This window comes from Herpailurus yagouaroundi, unplaced genomic scaffold, assembly GCF_014898765.1.
Source record: "Herpailurus yagouaroundi ecotype Mexico unplaced genomic scaffold, PumYag 355, whole genome shotgun sequence".
Classification (NCBI taxonomy): Eukaryota; Metazoa; Chordata; class Mammalia; order Carnivora; family Felidae; genus Herpailurus; species Herpailurus yagouaroundi.
Window position 1 is genome coordinate 7717477 of NW_024412572.1, and position 16950 is coordinate 7734426.

Sequence of the window (16950 nt, forward strand, 5' to 3'; positions counted from 1 at the left end):
GGATGTTCTTAGCACTCAAGTAGCTCACAGTCCAACAATCAAGAGAAGGTCAACCATCAAGTCAAAGGGATGCTAAAGAAATTCGGTCCGTTGTCCTTTACTATGTACCCTCCCCTCAGGATTTTTCTGAGCTTCCTTGTTGTGTCATTTGTTTTCTACCTGCTCTTTCCCCCTCTTCCCTTTCATTTTCTGTAAACTATAAAGTTTAAGAAAGCTCAAGACTTAGATTCAGGATCTAATGACATGTAAGAACATTTCGAAGTGGTACTACATGTTTCTGTTTCACATTATATCACATTAGGAGGCACGTGATGTCTGGTTATCTGACTTTTAAAGGCACTGATCAGTGCATTCAGATGGTGGCAGATTGATCCTTCCATGGTCAAGTTTCCATCAAACTTTCTCATAATATTAACATTACTAATGACAATTGCTTGAATCACTTATTTTACTATGGTGATTTTAAGTTCTATCACTTCATCTACATTTAATAGCTGGAATTCTTGGTTGAGAACTTTCCCTCCTAAACCACGATTATGAGGTTAGTCTGAAAATTGGTCCCTGCTGGGCAGGCAGGGTAAATGCTTAATTCCTTCCCATAAACTACCAATTATCAGAGGAACGACTTGGTGTCCTAATACCCCCAAGAATAGCCAACAATTATTTTTTGTTTTGTTTTATATTTTTAGTCTGCTTGCTCTCTCATCACCACGAACTCACAGATTATATATATGCAATGTGTTTCAATCCATTGTAGTCATTCTTGTTGATGTTAGAATTTGATGTTTTGGTTAGCGGTCCCTTCACGTTGACTTCTGTGCCCCTTTCACATAACTCTATTTGTTTGATTTTCCTATCCCAGACATGGGATATAGGAATTGGGAATTTCTTCAAAGAGCCCTGATACCTTTTAGGAGGGAACAGTATTTAGAAACAATAATCTTGGGGCCAGGGGTGCTTATTGCTACTGGGTTGTCACTTATCTCTAGGTCTCTTCAGGGTAGAAGTTAGTAACTACATATTTAAGAAACCAAATATGAACTAATTCTCACACTTTACTTAAAATTTAACATTATATGACTTTAACTTATTATTTTTCTCTTATATGAAAGGTTTTGTTCTGAGCACATAAACATGCTCATTTATTATATCCATGACAGCTAAAAAAATTACAATGCCAATGTTATTATTAACAATAAAACCACTGAATGAAGTTTACAATTTCTTTGCAGTTCTTTTTGTCCTTCAAATATAATGCTCTATGGGTCCTTATGTCCTTTAAATATAATGTACTAAGGGTCCAAATATGGGGCTCTGAAGTCACTTTAATTTCTTTTCTAAGTAATTATAATATGATATTCAGTTATGTACATTATTTCAGCTGGTTTCCAAATCCTAGGTTTTAATTATCCTTTTTCCCTAATTTTCTTTTTTTCCTATGTTTCTAGAGAGTGTCAATCTTTTAGTTCTCAATTTTTATAAGAGCAGTGTATAAAATAGGGAAATTAACCCTCTTCCTGTTGCTTAAATATAAATGTTTCTCAGTTTTATATATCTTTCCACTTTTTAAAACCAGGCAAAACATTTATTTTTTGATTTTTATATAGCTGAATTAATTGCTTTTGGGTTTTAAGATATAGTTAGGAAGATTTTCCCTTTCCAGATTACAAAGAAATCTATACAAATTTTCCTCTGGTACTTGAATGGTTTTTTTTTTTTTTTACATTTAAATTTCTAATAATTTGGAATTTATCCTGGTATAAGGGACAAATCCAATTTTGTATTTTTCCAAATGGCTACCATTTGTTCCCATTTCATTTATTTAAATATCCACTCAAACAGTTGATTTGAGATTTTCACCTTTATCTTCATCCTAAATGACATCCCAATGGGGGATCACTTTGGACTTTCTCACCTGTCCCATTGGTCTCTCTGGCTGTTTATGCATCGATACCATCAAGACCATAGTGTTTTATGTGCTTAGGTGTTAATGCCTTAATATTCACAGTTTGCTGCCCCTTCTCTCCCAATAGTGCCCTTCTTTGTCAGAGTTTCCGCTGCTTTTCTTCCTGTATATTTCTTGATGAACTTTACAATCAACATGTCTGGCTCCAGAAAAGAAGAAAATAAACTAGTCTTTATTTGTTTAGGAATCATCTAAAATTTACAGACTAAACAGAAGTGAAAGCTTTAAGTTTCATCTTCTTATCCAAGATCAGGACATATATTTCCATTTGGTCAAGTCTATTTTTATGCCTTCATACAGGTTTTGCCCTTTCCTTGTTACCTTTATTCCAAAGAATGTTATATTAATAGTTGCTACTGTAAATGGGGTCTTCTAGTAAACCTTCTGATTGGGTACTATTTGTATATATGAAGCCTGCTGATTTCTTAGGCTACCTTTTAATCCATTTAAAACAAACAGTCTTCTTTATCCTGCTGAAAGCAAATAAAGACTTAACTTGTCATACAATTTTGTTTGGTGGAAGGAATAGCACTAAGCCTTTCCCAACAAGCATATTACCACTGTAGGATTTAAGTATGTTTCACAAGGGAAGACAAAAACTCACCTTGGTGTATTCATCTTTGGCCTTGGTGAGCATTCGCAAGATATCTACTTCCTTGCCCTCTCCTGAATTGAGGATTATCGGAGAGTTTCCTGCTCCAGCTCCCTGATGGGCTTTCAACTGTTCATACTGAGTTAGGCTAGAAAAACAGAGGGGAGAATCCACAGAAGAAAAACGAACTCAACACAAATGGCTTTTAAAACCATCCAATTCTCACCCAGTTGTTTTTGTCTTGTTATAGTCATAGTAGAAGTAAGACTGCTTAGGAATTGAAAGAAGAAAAATAAGAGTGGAGGTCCTGAGTACAGTGAGTACATAAATGAATCCAGAGTAGGGGTGGGCAAACTATGTCCTGCAGGCCAAATCCGGCCCACCACCTGTTTTTGTAAAGCTACAAACAGACACACTGTTACTGTATCACTTAGCTGCCTCGCACAGTAACTGACGAGTTGAGCAGATGTGACAGATAACTATGGCTTTACAAAGCCTAAAATACTTGTTTTTTTGTTTTGTTTTGTTTTGTTTTTCAGAAAAAGTTTGCTGACTCCTCACTTAGAGCATTTGACAGGACTCATTAATTGCTGAGGAAACCCAATTTAGAGTTCTCAAACACTGAGCAAACGGCATGGCATATCGAGATTTCCACCCCCCCACGCCTTGTTTCAATATGCCTTGAAGTCAAAGCAAAATTGATTCCAGCAACTCAAATCCTCTAGTCCTCTGGCAGTTTATGAACTGTGAAGATTCCACTCTAGAAGAGGGGCATTACAACAAACAAACAAACAAACAAACAAATGGAGCAATGTAGAGTGTCTTCTGTTTTCCTGAAAACAATACAGAAGGGAGACCAGATTGCTCCTATGTGGTGCTAGGTGACACTGAGAAAAATACTTTTCCTTTTGTGTGCTTTGACTTTCAGCTCAAATTTTTATAACTGCCATGTCATTTATGGTAAAAGAGATCTGAGAATTTACTGGGAGATTTAATTCTAACTGAGGAAGGGCTCAGAATCCACACATATCAGCTGCTTATTGCTAGTCAACAATCAATTTCCTGCCCCAGCTGTTAAGTAATTACTGCAGAATGCTAACAATTTTAACATGGCCTCTTGGCTGAGCCACAGGGTATTTTTTAATCTATATAAAATCCTGCTATTATTATCCATTGCACAGTTTACAATAACATGAATGTGTTAGGAACTAGTTGTTATGGTGGTAAATACCAGTTTGAGCACACTTAATCACCATCTGCAACTTGAGCTGGTTACCTACAATTAGCTATCACAAGCTAGATTTTCAGAAATCTATTTATAAAAAAGTGTTCCCCACATTTCGTTTTGGGGGGTCACTTTTAAGTCATTTCCTTGCCTCAGGATTTAAAATTGGAAAATGGTTCTTTTACAGATGGAGATGCTTTGTCAAATCCATGCGGGCAGCAGCCATACTGTGTGTTTGGCGAAGTCCAGTCACTGGCTGCGATACGGCATGTGTAGGAAATTTAGTTCATTCTGAGGCTTTAAACCATCCCCATAAAGCAAGGGAAAGAACTGCCTCCCAGTGAGCAGCGTCGGGGCTCAAGAACCAATCACAGAATAGACAGCATGCTTACCTGGGCCTTCCTTTCAATGCAGTCAGGGGAGCCAAGAGTGGGAGTCAGACAGTGATTTAAATTTCCCAAAATGCAGATGGGACAAACCACAATGTATCAAGAGATTAAAAGAAAAAGAGACTAGCTACAAAAAAAAAAAAAAAAAAAAAAAAAAGACTGTTTACTGATCACTAAACTAATATTAACCCAGATATTTCCAACAAGATTGAAAATAAAGTCTACGTACTCAACAGCATTTAAGATGTGAGGAAATTCTGACCTCCCATAACCATGGGTATGCAGTTAAAGGAAAGCGTTTAGGGCAGGAAGGAAATGGAAGATCTTAGAGGATGTGTAGTGGCCTTTAAAATGGCTCAGAGTGTTCTTTTTACTGACAGCTATACTGATAGCTTTTCAAAGAAAAAAACTGCTAATTTGCAAATGAGTAAAATATTGAAGAAAACTGCCATCTGGAACAATTCATATCATCGATATTTCACACATGCAAAAAAAAAAAATGAGGTGAACTGTTCTACCTACTGAGGAATCTTATCTAGTGAAAATGTAAAAATATGTCTGTTTTTCATCTAAGTAATAGTACATGTTTTCCTAACCACTGTGGAAAGGATTGCTGTGAGAGAGATATTCTGTTAAGAGTATAGTGTAGTCATACTGGGAAACACAAACAAAAGCATCATGTCCTGAAAAATACTTAGCCTTTCAGCACCTACTTTTTCATAAGCTCTGCAATTCTTTGGCATTCTTCCTTATCATAAAACCAAATTCCATAAATGGACACTGCAAAAAACACATCAAACAAATTATGAGCACCTTCAAAACTACAAAAGGGAAAGAAATTCTCTTTCCATCTTGAAGAAAATACACACTTACAAATAAATGAAACCAATCACTGGAGTTTAAGCTTGAAAACCTAGTGCTGGAATTTTCTAAGCCCACAGAGAAATCTGTAGTGGTCTTATGCGTGCGCAGATACATATACATACCCCCAATAGAGTATGTTGCCCTTAACAATATAGTACCTGAACATAATGGGCATCTGGCAAATGCTTCTTAAATGAATGAATACAGGCTGAAGACTAAACTCCTGGCTTTGAAGCATCATTGTTTCTAGACTCCATCTGCACATTTATATATGTATTTCATCTTTAAGTATTCAGAAACCTGATGCACAAATTAGGCCTAGAAATCTCTCTCCTTCTCTCAGGAATATGTTAACTGAAAAACTGGCTTTGTAAGCTGTAAATTAAGAAAGAGTACAGAAAAAAATAAAATTCAATAACAAATCTCTGCCTTCAGAATGTACAGAATACTTACAACTGTTGAAAGATGAGATGTGACTATGTCTTAATCATTTAGGAATGAAAGAAAAATGTAGTAAGTTGTAGCTGCTATGGATTCATCTAACAATTTTCAAATAAACTGTACACCTTAGTATGTGCCCATTTACATCATTTTTATAGCAAAGGCTAAACAGTTCCAAAGTACATTTATAAAGATCTAGTTAAGGATTTGGTGGTATTTTAATCATATAAATAATACATTAACTACAGATACATTTAAATAATCTTCATTGAAAATAGCAGCAATGTTACGATAGAGCAATGAAAAATAACAATATATTTTTTTAAAGGAAAAACTTTAAAATTTAAACGTTCAAAACATTTAATTATATACATATTATTTGGTCATTAAAACAGCTGATATTTTAACAACTTCTTTTCCCCACCCATCTGACCAGTGCCTCGGTGTGGGATTTCTGCTTCTTGTCAGTAATGATTCAGATACAAAGCTTCAGGAAATGTCTCTTTAGTGCTATTTTAAACAGATATATTTTTTAAAAGGAACCCTATAAATCTGAATTACTGACTCGCCATAAGGTGGCAATGAGGTTTTAAACTTTTTATATGATTAGTGTGCCAGGAATCTTTATCTTACCTACATGTGAAGAGGAAAAAAAAAAAAAAATGGAAAAACCCTCCAGCATTTTCCTGAACAGGACCATTTTATCCTCCTAGAAATACATACACATATTTCTCTTTAGTACATTGATAATCTTTTGAAAAAAGAACATCTGAATTCTGAAGCTTATGTGCTGAGAGAGCCTCAATACTGAAAAGAAATTCTTTCATCTCAAGATCATTAAATGTGTATCTTAAAGCTTTTCACTCAAGGTTCTTTGCAAATCCATCCACACTAATGTCCTATTCTGATTGCCTACACAGATTCCTATACACTCACCCAGTGAGCCTTGTGTCCTTGTACGCAAAAGTGCATTAGGTCACTGACATTCAACGACAATAAATCTGAATACATTTGTGTGTTGTGACAGTTTTAACTGTAGTTATAAAACTAGGAGCCTGGTCTATTTTTTGATTACAGTGAAACCTTCCTTTTCTTGGAGACTGGGTTTCCCAAAACTATCAAAAGAGAAAGGTGGTAGCAGGGCAGAAAAACAGCACAACTAAGAAACTCCAGGCCCAACGGCAGAGGAAAACGAGCCATTTGTGTCTCATCTGTAGAATGTATTAGTAGAAATGTTTTGAGTGTCATTTTTTTTGTTTGATGTTACACATTTGTGGCATTTGACATAAGGATTAGGTTTTCATAAGAGTTAGATGCCAAGGAAACTGTTGATACAAACAGAAAAGCAGTCTGACAATGTCATTACCATGAGGTAACTGAAATGTAGATTTAGGAAGGAAAAATGCTATGAAAACATCTTTCAGATGCCAAAGCAGAATGAAGGGAAGATCAGGTCTGTAATGACTATTTAAGACATGGTGGAGGTTTCTTTAGGACCTGACCATTTATCTCTAAAACAACGGGACTTCAAAATTAAAATGGGATCATTTTGAAATAGCACTTTTCATCCCAGTTAATACTTAGTTTGAACATAAAATTTAACTAGTCGGTGGAGAAAAAAACAGACTGCCTAACAGTCTTGGCTACTGAAGGGTAACACTGAGATAAAATGTAGAACTGGACCTAAGTTTTTTTCTCCTTAAAATAGTTTCGCAACTTGAGTTGCATTCCACCAGGAAAGGGCCAACAGTTACATGAACGTGCACATTCCAACTGAAGTTTTCTGCCTCTTAGGCCCAAGGTCTCCCAACCCCTGGACAAAACTATCGCTCTTCCACACAAGAGGCTATATCAAAGCAGCTCGTGCTGATATATAAAAACCAGAGATCAACATGCCTCAGGGAGGTGATGAGCTGACAGGCTGACAGAAACCATTAACTTCACATTTCAATCCCAGTTTTCTTGTACAGCCACTGGGGGAGAGGCCCATCCTTATGTAGGCAGTGAGTACAGCAGGCAAGACAGAAAAAAATAGGTTGAAAAGAACCAAAAAAGAAGGTGTGGTTTCTCAAATTCTAACACTTAAAAAGGAATCACCGGGACCTAAATTTGCGAGGTGATACAGCGGTGTAAACTTGTAGAACAATGAAATGGGAATGACTTCTGGGCTTTAAGAAATTACAAGGAGAAAAGCTCATGAGGAGATTTGTTTTAAAAAACTGACCTATTAGTCCACATCTGGACATCCACCATGCTTCGAGCCTTTGTTCAGCCTGCTGCACCTGCATACCAGCCGCTTCCCAGGCACCCTTCTGCCGAGTCAGAGGTGAAGTTTAAGGGCACTTTGGTGCATGAAGCTCAACTCAACTGTTTCTACATCCCTCCTGGAGGTAAGTAACCCAAAAGTGGAGTAAAGGCTAGAAAGAACACGTTGAAGTTTACTGTAAAATATTCTAATGACATCTAGAATGTGTGATGTAACGACTCATCTTTTTGGCAATCCTCTTCGTATTTAATGCAGGACTTTCAATAGCACAGTTGTGAAATTTTGCTGAAAATGTACTGTCCTGGTCTATCTCATGCTTTGGAAAATTTCAATTGAAAAAAAACACTGTTTGAAGCAACAGGCAATGTAATATTGCCTTCACCTATCTATTTAAGCAACAATCTTCCACTTTCTTTTTAATTCTGCATGCAAGATTAAGGAAAGTAAAAATTCCCCCATTAGATTTCCTGTCTGAATATGTATGTACACACAGATGACAAAGAGAGCAAGCTGATTATATCTGATAATGGTATTTTCTTCTTTTTAAATTTCTTCAGCAGAAAAATTGAAAGCTGATAAAAATTTAAGAGTGTAGTTAAGAGGTCATTAGAGGCAATATCAAAGGTCCTTAAATGCACTCTTGGATTCGTATTAGCATGGAGCATTAGTTCATTCTGGATGTTCTTTGGGGATTTACCTCATCTGGTTTATGTTCCTAACAAGTATTTCTATACAGGATGTTCTTTTAAGCCATATATCATTTGTCCCATGTTTTACCCTAAATATCTTTCAACTCCAAATCATGAATGGTAGTGTGCAGTCGTCTAATAAGGATTCATGCTAATATTTGTGCAACTTCAAAATATAAGGCATATTTCCATATAGTTAGGAAGTAGATAATTCATAATTACATAGGTAAAGTTTAAATAGGCATGGGAAGGATATCTGATTGGTAATGCTCTCTTCTCTTTCTCTCCTTAATTTTTTTTTAATGTTAATTTTTGAGAGAGAGAGAGAGAGAGAGAGCGCGCGCACGCGAACAGGGGAGGGGCAGAGAGAGAGAGGGAGATGCAAAAACTGAAGCAGGCTCCAGGCTCCGAGCTGTCAGCACAGAGCCCAATGCGGGGCTGGAACCCACAAGTCGTGAAATCATGACTTAAGCTGAAGTTGGACACTTAACCAACTGAGCCACCAAGCACCCCATTCTCTCTCCCTCTTTAATAATTTCATTCAAAAGCAAAGGGATATATGCTTCTTAGAAAATGCAGCAAAGAAGGCATTTAAATTCTCTTTTTTAACTAGGAAAGCTATGGAAATGTGGCAGTGTAAATTACATAAATCTCTTCTGCGCAGTTAAGGATAAACCAAAATTTAAAATTCCTTCAAACCCCATTCCTTTCACCAAGTCTTTTCCAAATGAGTGGAATAATAACCCCAATGTAAGGACCAACATCTAATCGATGTAAACACTTGTTTTTGAGACTTTGCTCAAATATCATGGTTCTTGAATCTTTCTGTAAGATTGGCCACGTTGACGATGACCTGTCACTGGTATTTGGTGGTAAGTCTGCACACCCAGCTCCTACCCTTTGAAAGATCACCAGGTAGTTAAAAAATCAGAAGTTAGAATCATGAAGTTTTAGAGTTGGAAGGCAGCTAGGAAGTGTGCAGTTCAACAACCTATTTCACTAATGAGGAATGTGTGGTCTAACAAGGCAAAATGACTTAGTCAATGTCATTTTTACTGGTTCAATCTGTTTTCTCTAAAATATGCTCCTCCCCCCACCTTACAAATGAAGTAAATAAAGATTGAAACAATTTTTATGTTTGAGGTGTAGGCTTGGTTTTAAGAGATGGGAATTAGCCTTTTTCAAAAACAAGTTTGATATGGACTCTCAAAAAGGAAAAAAGGAAAGATGGGAGGGAGGGAGGAAATGAGGGTAGAAGGAAGGAAGGGAGAGGGAGGAAACAAAGAGGAATCTGAGATTTCTAGTATTGGCAGTATTTTTATGGCAGTGAATGCTAGGATAGCAATCATACTGCCCATGTACTGGCAGCCACATATGGGAAACACAAGCTCTGTTTGGCTGCTCTACGCTGACTCTGTACCTCTACCCCATTTGGAAGGCTTTGCACTAAAAATGTTTTCCTTCATAATGTTCTTTAATGCCTTTAAAGCAGTGTTCTTTCATTCACCTTCTGCCTTAGCTCTACTGACCAAACACGGACACAATCTTGTAAAACAAAATCTTCACTGGCCAGGGAGAGTCTACATAGCGGTGCTATCTTTGGCCCCCCGGTCTGGTTCTTTTCATATGACATAGCTTTACTGCACCTCACAAATCAGTGATCCCATGATCTCAAAATACTGGAAGGTTCACAGTAGATGAGAAGCAGTTTCTATTTTATGGGTGACTAATACTCATGAACATTTTGTGAGAAACAGTAGAAAACCTAAATAAATATTGTGAAGTAAAAACAATTCTTTTTTCTAAATAAATTATCTTCATTGTAAAGTTAATGTCAGAAACAACAACCACAAAAACAATCTCTCAACTAAAGCATTATACTAATTTGGATTAAGTTAATATGTATCTCCAACCATACACTAGCATTTATTACTTCAAAAGAAAAGGATGGATTTATCTTTTAAAAAGTTTTTATTTAAAACAAATGCATGTTATGTCATAAGGCCTCCCTAATCTCCACAGAGGTCGTTATCCAAATGAGAAACTTTAGGTCTGCTACTAGCCTCAAGTTCATGAAAGGCCAGATGGAATCTTTTTCATGACATACTAATTTCCTAATTTTATTTATTTCAGGGGAAAGTTCCTTTAATCTGAGATTTAACAAAGTAAATAAACATTAACAAAATTAGGAAGCAGGAAAAGTTATCAGTAATAATAAATATAAATAGGAATTACTTATTCTGCTTTTTGGCCATTTAAATTTTTATATATATATATATATATTTTTAATTTTATTTATTTTGAGAGAGAGAGAGAGAGAGAGAGAGAGAGAGAGAGAGAGAGAGAGAACTCATGTGTGCATGTATGAGCAGGGAAGGGACAGAGAGGGAGGGAGAGAATACCCTAAGCAGGCTCCACACAGACAGCACAGAGCCCGATGTGGCACTCGATTTCACCAACTGCAAGATCATGAACTGAGCTGCAATCAAGACTTGGACACTTAACCAACAGAGTCACCTAGGTGCCCCTATATCTTCTTTTTGTTCATAATCCTGTGGATTAATTTCAAAATCTCCTAGACCACAAATAACAAACATGGGTTCCCTAAAGTGTCTTTCCCCCTCTCTGAGCTAATAGTTGTCTTCAGAACTATGAGTTTTTCTCATTCCTTTAGGGATAAATAATCTCAACTTCTTTGTTGCTCCCATAGTTTTTTGTACACCCTTGAACCAAAAAAAGAAAAAAAAAAGCACATGTCATAATTAAGTATTTACACAACTGTTTGCTCCACTAGACTATGAATTCCTGGAAGGTAGGACATTGTTAATACACCCAGCATAAGACTAGCATGGGGTAGACAGTCAATAAATATTTGCTGAGTTGAACTGAAATCAGACTACAAGATCTTATACTATCAATATTCCTTGTATTGTTAATATTAATAATAGTTATCACTATTCTGGGCTAATTACACATCACAGGTTAGATGTGCTAGATCCTCTGTATTCAATGATAACAACTTCTACCAGGGATTACATAGCATGGGAATTCTCCTAACATTGCTTAACATTTCTCCTTCTAACTGGAATTTATTTAGTTTCACACATTTGGTAACCTTCAGCATTAGCCATCTTGATGGGATTTTGTCACTGGGGTTGAGCTCCCTCAGATTGTATATTTCTATTGCCCCAGCACTTTGTAGGCACTAATGTATTCATTTCATGTATATTTATTATTATGACAATTCTACCATATGCCAGTCTTCCTGACTGAATACCTGTCAGGCCCTGGCAACTAAGAGCTCAAAGAATGCAATTAATCTGCAAAATCACATGCATTTATCTTGAATCCCAACGTAGCAAAGTAAGTCTTATCGCATACAATTATAGTTTATGAAAAATATATGTTTAACCTAAACATAAAAGAGTGTTTCTACATGTCAAAACTTGTTCCAATGAAAAGCAGACTTCGTCATATTTGACTCATATTATTTAACCAAGTGTTTGATAATTACAGGAATAGCTTTGCTGAAAATATCCTAACTATTAAATATATGATCAATGAAAAACTTCTAAGATTCCATATAGCAGTGGCCTAGAAAGGAGCCAAATGCTACTTCTTTAAAAAAAATTTTTAGGGGCGCCTGGGTGGTGCAGTCGGTTAAGCGTCCGACTTCAGCCAGGTCACGATCTCGCGGTCCGGGAGTTCGAGCCCCGCTTCAGGCTCTGGGCTGATGGCTCAGAGCCTGGAGCCTGTTTCCGATTCTGTGTCTCCCTCTCTCTCTGCCCCTCCCCCGTTCATGCTCTGTCTCTCTCTGTCCCAAAAATAAATAAATGTTGAAAAATAAATTTTTTATAAAAAAATAAATAAAAAATTTGTTTTAAAATTTTTAATGTTTATTTTTGAGAGAGAGAGAGAGAGACATAGCATGAGCAGGGGAAGGGCACAGAAAGAGAGAGGGAGACACAGAATGTGAAGCAGGCTCCAGGCTCTGAGCTGTCAATACAGACAGCTTGAACCCACAGTGAGATCAGGACCTGAGCTGAAGTCGGCCGCTTAACCGACTGTGCCATACAGGTGCCCCCAAATGCTACTTCTTGATTGAAGAAAAATAAGCCAGAGTTTCTGTACTTTTTCCAATTTGACCTCAATCTATAATTATGGATATAGGAGATACCACTTTTCCCAAAGCCCTTTATGTTATAAACATTGAATCATGTTTTGGTCCTACTTAAATTAAATTAGATCTCTAAGGCTGTATACAGTATAATTTTAACACAAATTCTTGGCTAAAATCGTTTTATTTCTCCAAAACCCCTAAGAACATGAAAAATTCTAACTTTTCCTTCTGTGGGTTAAGAAGTATATTAATCCAATACTTTCAAATTGATTATTTGAAACTATTTTCTAAGTGGTTTTTGGACAAAAGTCAATAGAAAAGAAAGACTCTAAAGAAGAACAGATATGAGCACTCAGTGCAGCCATAATGAGCACTGACTATGTGCAAAGCACTGTGTTAGGGTAGGGAAACTAAAAGATGCTTCACACATTAAGCATTTCCGAAAGTGTTTTGGAATCCAGTTTTTTTCTGCCAAGATTTAGACTTCTCTCATGCCAAACTGGGCTCTGAAAAACAAAATATAAAATACAGTCTGTCTCCAAGCCACAAGTGTAGTGTATGAATCCAAATAGCATCACTATGCAGATGTTTCTTTGGTAAAGTTGAGAATCCTAAAAGTGGTTTTTGGTTCAGGATAAAATAAACGTGACTTCACTTTAATTTCACTCACATAGTATCTGTGTATCAGCTTTGCTACATGGGTTCTTTATCTAACTGTGCCAGATTGTTAAGTCAAACAAGTTTAGAGATGCATATACACAGCTCCCCATTAAATTCATGTGACTGTCCTATATCCACTGAGTCCTCTGGTAATAATGGAAGTCTGGAGGCTGCATAAACTGGGTGGTCAGGGTGAAGAGAAGTATTGTTTCCCCACCTTGTGTGTGTGTTTCTTTTTTTTTTTTTTTTTAATTTTTTTTTCAACGTTTATTTATTTATTTTTGGGACAGAGAGAGACAGAGCATGAAGGGGGGAGGGGCAGAGAGAGAGGGAGTCACAGAATCGGAAGCAGGCTCCAGGCTCTGAGCCATCAGCCCAGAGCCTGACGCGGGGCTCGAACTCACGGACCGCGAGATCGTGACCTGGCTGAAGTCGGACGCTTAACCGACTGCGCCACCCAGGCGCCCCATTGTGTGTGTGTTTCAAGGAGCTACCAAGTATCACAACTCAACACAGTAAAAAAAAAAAAAAAAAAAAAAAAAAACAAACAAAAAACATGAAACCTAGACATACTACATGGCTCAAAGGTGAAATTTTGCTTTATGTGAGGCTTTTCAGATGCTCCTTTAACTGATAGGATGTGAGTTCTTTAGATTAATAGTCTCCTCTAGAGTTTAGATCTTTTCCTTTCACCACGGACTGAGCATTGACAGAAGAAAAGAGTGATTCTGGGTTAAGGTCAGAGTGACAGGTTTCATCACTCAAGTCACAGCAAATGTACAACCCTTAACCATATATTAAAACACACTAGCTTTCTGAGCAATGGTGCATAATAAATAGGTCAATTTTTCAGTTAGAATGGTAAAGGAGGCTGACAGACACAGAGTAAGATTCAGTGACCACACTGTAAGGTTTAAATTTTGGTGGCCTTCTTTCTTTCTCACTAAGAATCCCAGATTTCGAGCTGGTAGAAAGAATTCTTGGTTACCTAGTGCAACCAACCACTCCTCTCATGTACAGTAAAAGAGCAAGACTATATCAGTTACCTATTCTAATTGCATATGAAATGTCAAATTCCTTGTCTCCCATTCCATACTGCATATGATTTGAATGAGTTTAAGGATCTTGTATCACTGGACAGATTCTTAATAGAACATTCTCTTCTTATTCCTGCAAATACTAAGATTCTGCTAGAATGTCAAGTATTTTTAGTTATATAATTACTTTAAAGATCTTTCTTGACTCTAGAGGGCTTTAGGGGTTCAATAAAATCCCTGAAGTTGTATGCAAAATGATGTGTCTATATGCAAAGAAGACATTCTTGAAAGTAGGAAGTACAAAGCATAACCGCCCCCCCACCCAACAATGCCTGGCACATGGCAGGCAATTAAAAAATGTTGCGAGGGCAGGGAGGAAGAAAAATGTTGCGAGGGCAGGGAGGATCATCAGATCCTCAAAGGAATTTGTGACTCAAAAAAGGTTAAGAACTACTATTTGAGGATCAATACACCAGTAAATACCTTAGAATGGAAAAATAACTCTCAATTATCTGTGGGCAGATAATGTGACTTTCATTTTCTTTGTAATAAATTTACACAGAGTTCACTTTTAACCTTTCAAATTGGTTTTGTAATAATTGCCTGAACTGATTCCAAGGTTAAAAAAACAGTTGATAAAGTCTCGAGGTCTTCAAATTTGTTAAGATGTAAGACCTTTTCCTCCTCCACGTGGCCTGAAGTCTAGGAGAGAGCTTCAAAAACCAGATTTTGCATCCTTGGCCACAGCAAGGGTGAACCACACAGTTCAGCTTTTGTTACTGCTCTACATTAGCTTGAGAGGTAGGATTTTCAATCTTTACCATGAAATGGCCAACAGTGAGGAATTCAGTAAAGTTGGGCAACATTGTGGCCTTTTCTCAATCACCCCAAGCAGAGTATCTTCAAAGCTGGACAAAAACATCAGACATATATCCCTAATAACAAATCTAGAATTGATATAAATGATTTGGGAATTACATTAAGTACATTGTGTCTATTTCTTATCTAGATCTGTTCATTTTCTGTGCTTATTTGGTACCACAGAACACAAAATATTAAGATGTAGTCTCTGCCCTTGGTAATCTATTACTCAGGTCACTGCTTTCTCAATAGCCTAGATAATCAATAATCAACCAATTAATGACAGAATAGTGGAAGAGAAAACATTTCACAAAATGCATTTGACCTATCTTTGTTTGCAAATTTGGCTTTCTTACTGCTATTACTTATTATGACTATGCCCAGGTATATTTCAACTGGAGCTTTGGAAAAAAATTAAAGCTTATATTTCATAATATGTTTTCTAATAGCCATCAAGAAAAGTTGTATTAATTGCTTACTATATATGAATTGTTTACTATATATTTTGTTCTAGAAAAAGGACTGCAAAATAGATGCTACGGCTTCTCTCTGCCAGAAAACTGACTTTATTATTTTTTTCATTTTATTGTTTTTAAATTTACATCCAAATTAGTTAGCATATAGTGCAACAATGATTTCAGGAGTAGATTCCTTAATGCCCCTTGCCCATTTACCCCATCCCCCCTCCCACAACCCCTCCAGGAACCCTCTGTTTGTTCTCCATATTTAAGAGTCTCTTATGTTTTTGTCTCCCTCCCTGTTTTTATATTATTTTTGTTTCCCTTCCCTTATGTTCATCTGTTTTGTCTCTTAAAGTCCTCACATGAGTGAAGTCATATGATATTTGTCTTTGACTCACTAATTTCACTTAGCATAATACCCTCCAGTTCCATCCACGTAGTTGCAAATGGCAAGATTTCATTCTTTTTCATGAAATTTCATCAAATTTGATCAAATTTCATTTGATTGCTGAGTAACACTCCATTGTATATATATATACCACATCTTCTTTATCCATTTATCCATCGATGGACATTTAGGCTCTTTCCATACTTTGGCTATTGTTGATAGTGCTGTTATAAACATTGGGGTGCATATGTCTCTTTGAAACAGCACACGTGTATCCCTTGGATAAATACCTAGTAGTGCAATTGCTGGGTCATAGGGTAGCTCTATTTTTAATTTTTTGAGGAACCTCCATACTGTTTTCCAGAGTGGCTGCACCAGCTTGCATTCCCACCAACAATGCAAAAGAGATCTTCTTTCTCTGCATCCTCCCCAACATGTGTTGTTGCCTGACTTGTTAATATTAGCCATTCTGACAGGTGTAAGGTGGTATCTAATTGTGGTTTTGATTTCTATTTCCCTGATGATGAGTGATGTTGAGCATTTTTTCATGTGTCGGTTGGCCATCTGGATGTCTTCTTTGGAAAAGTGTCTATTCATGTGTTTTGCCCATTTCTTCACTGGATTATTTGTTTTTGGGGTGTTGAGTTTGATAAGTTCTTTATAGATTTTGGATACTAACCCTTTATCTGATATGTTGCTTGCAAATATCTTCTCCCATTCCATCAGTTGCCTTTTGCTGATTGTTTCCTTCGCTGTGCTTTTTATTTTGTTGAGGTCCCAGTAGTTCATTTTTTGCTTTTGTTTCCCTTGCCTCCAGAGATGTGTTGAGTAAGAAGTTGCTGTGGCCGGGGCGCCTGGGTGGCGCAGTCGGTTAAGCGTCCGACTTCAGCCAGGTCACGATCTCACGGTCCGGGAGTTCGAGCCCCGCATCAGGCTCTGGGCTGATGGCTCAGAGCCTGGAGCCTGTTTCCGATTCTGTGTCTCCCTCTCT

The 16950-nt window shown here is 37.0% G+C and overlaps 2 protein-coding genes across 24 annotated transcripts in view; one reads left to right on the forward strand and one right to left on the reverse strand.

Annotated features, from left to right (window-relative positions):
• DCP1B (decapping mRNA 1B) overlaps positions 1-16950 on the reverse strand; it is a 62124-nt gene that overhangs the window by 13188 nt on the left and 31986 nt on the right. The window contains exons 4-5 of the mRNA XM_040463041.1: positions 4886-4952; positions 2571-2706 (exon numbers count right to left, since the gene is read on the reverse strand). Of these exons, the coding sequence (XP_040318975.1) occupies positions 2571-2706; positions 4886-4952 (203 nt within the window). The remainder of the gene's footprint in view (positions 1-2570; positions 2707-4885; positions 4953-16950) is intronic.
• The window catches only part of CACNA1C (calcium voltage-gated channel subunit alpha1 C), a 761926-nt gene continuing 752752 nt past the window's right edge, over positions 7777-16950 (forward strand). For all 23 annotated transcript variants that reach the window (XM_040463016.1, XM_040463040.1, XM_040463017.1 and 20 more), the window contains exon 1: positions 7777-7867. The gene's annotated coding sequence lies outside the window, so the exon portion shown is untranslated. The remainder of the gene's footprint in view (positions 7868-16950) is intronic.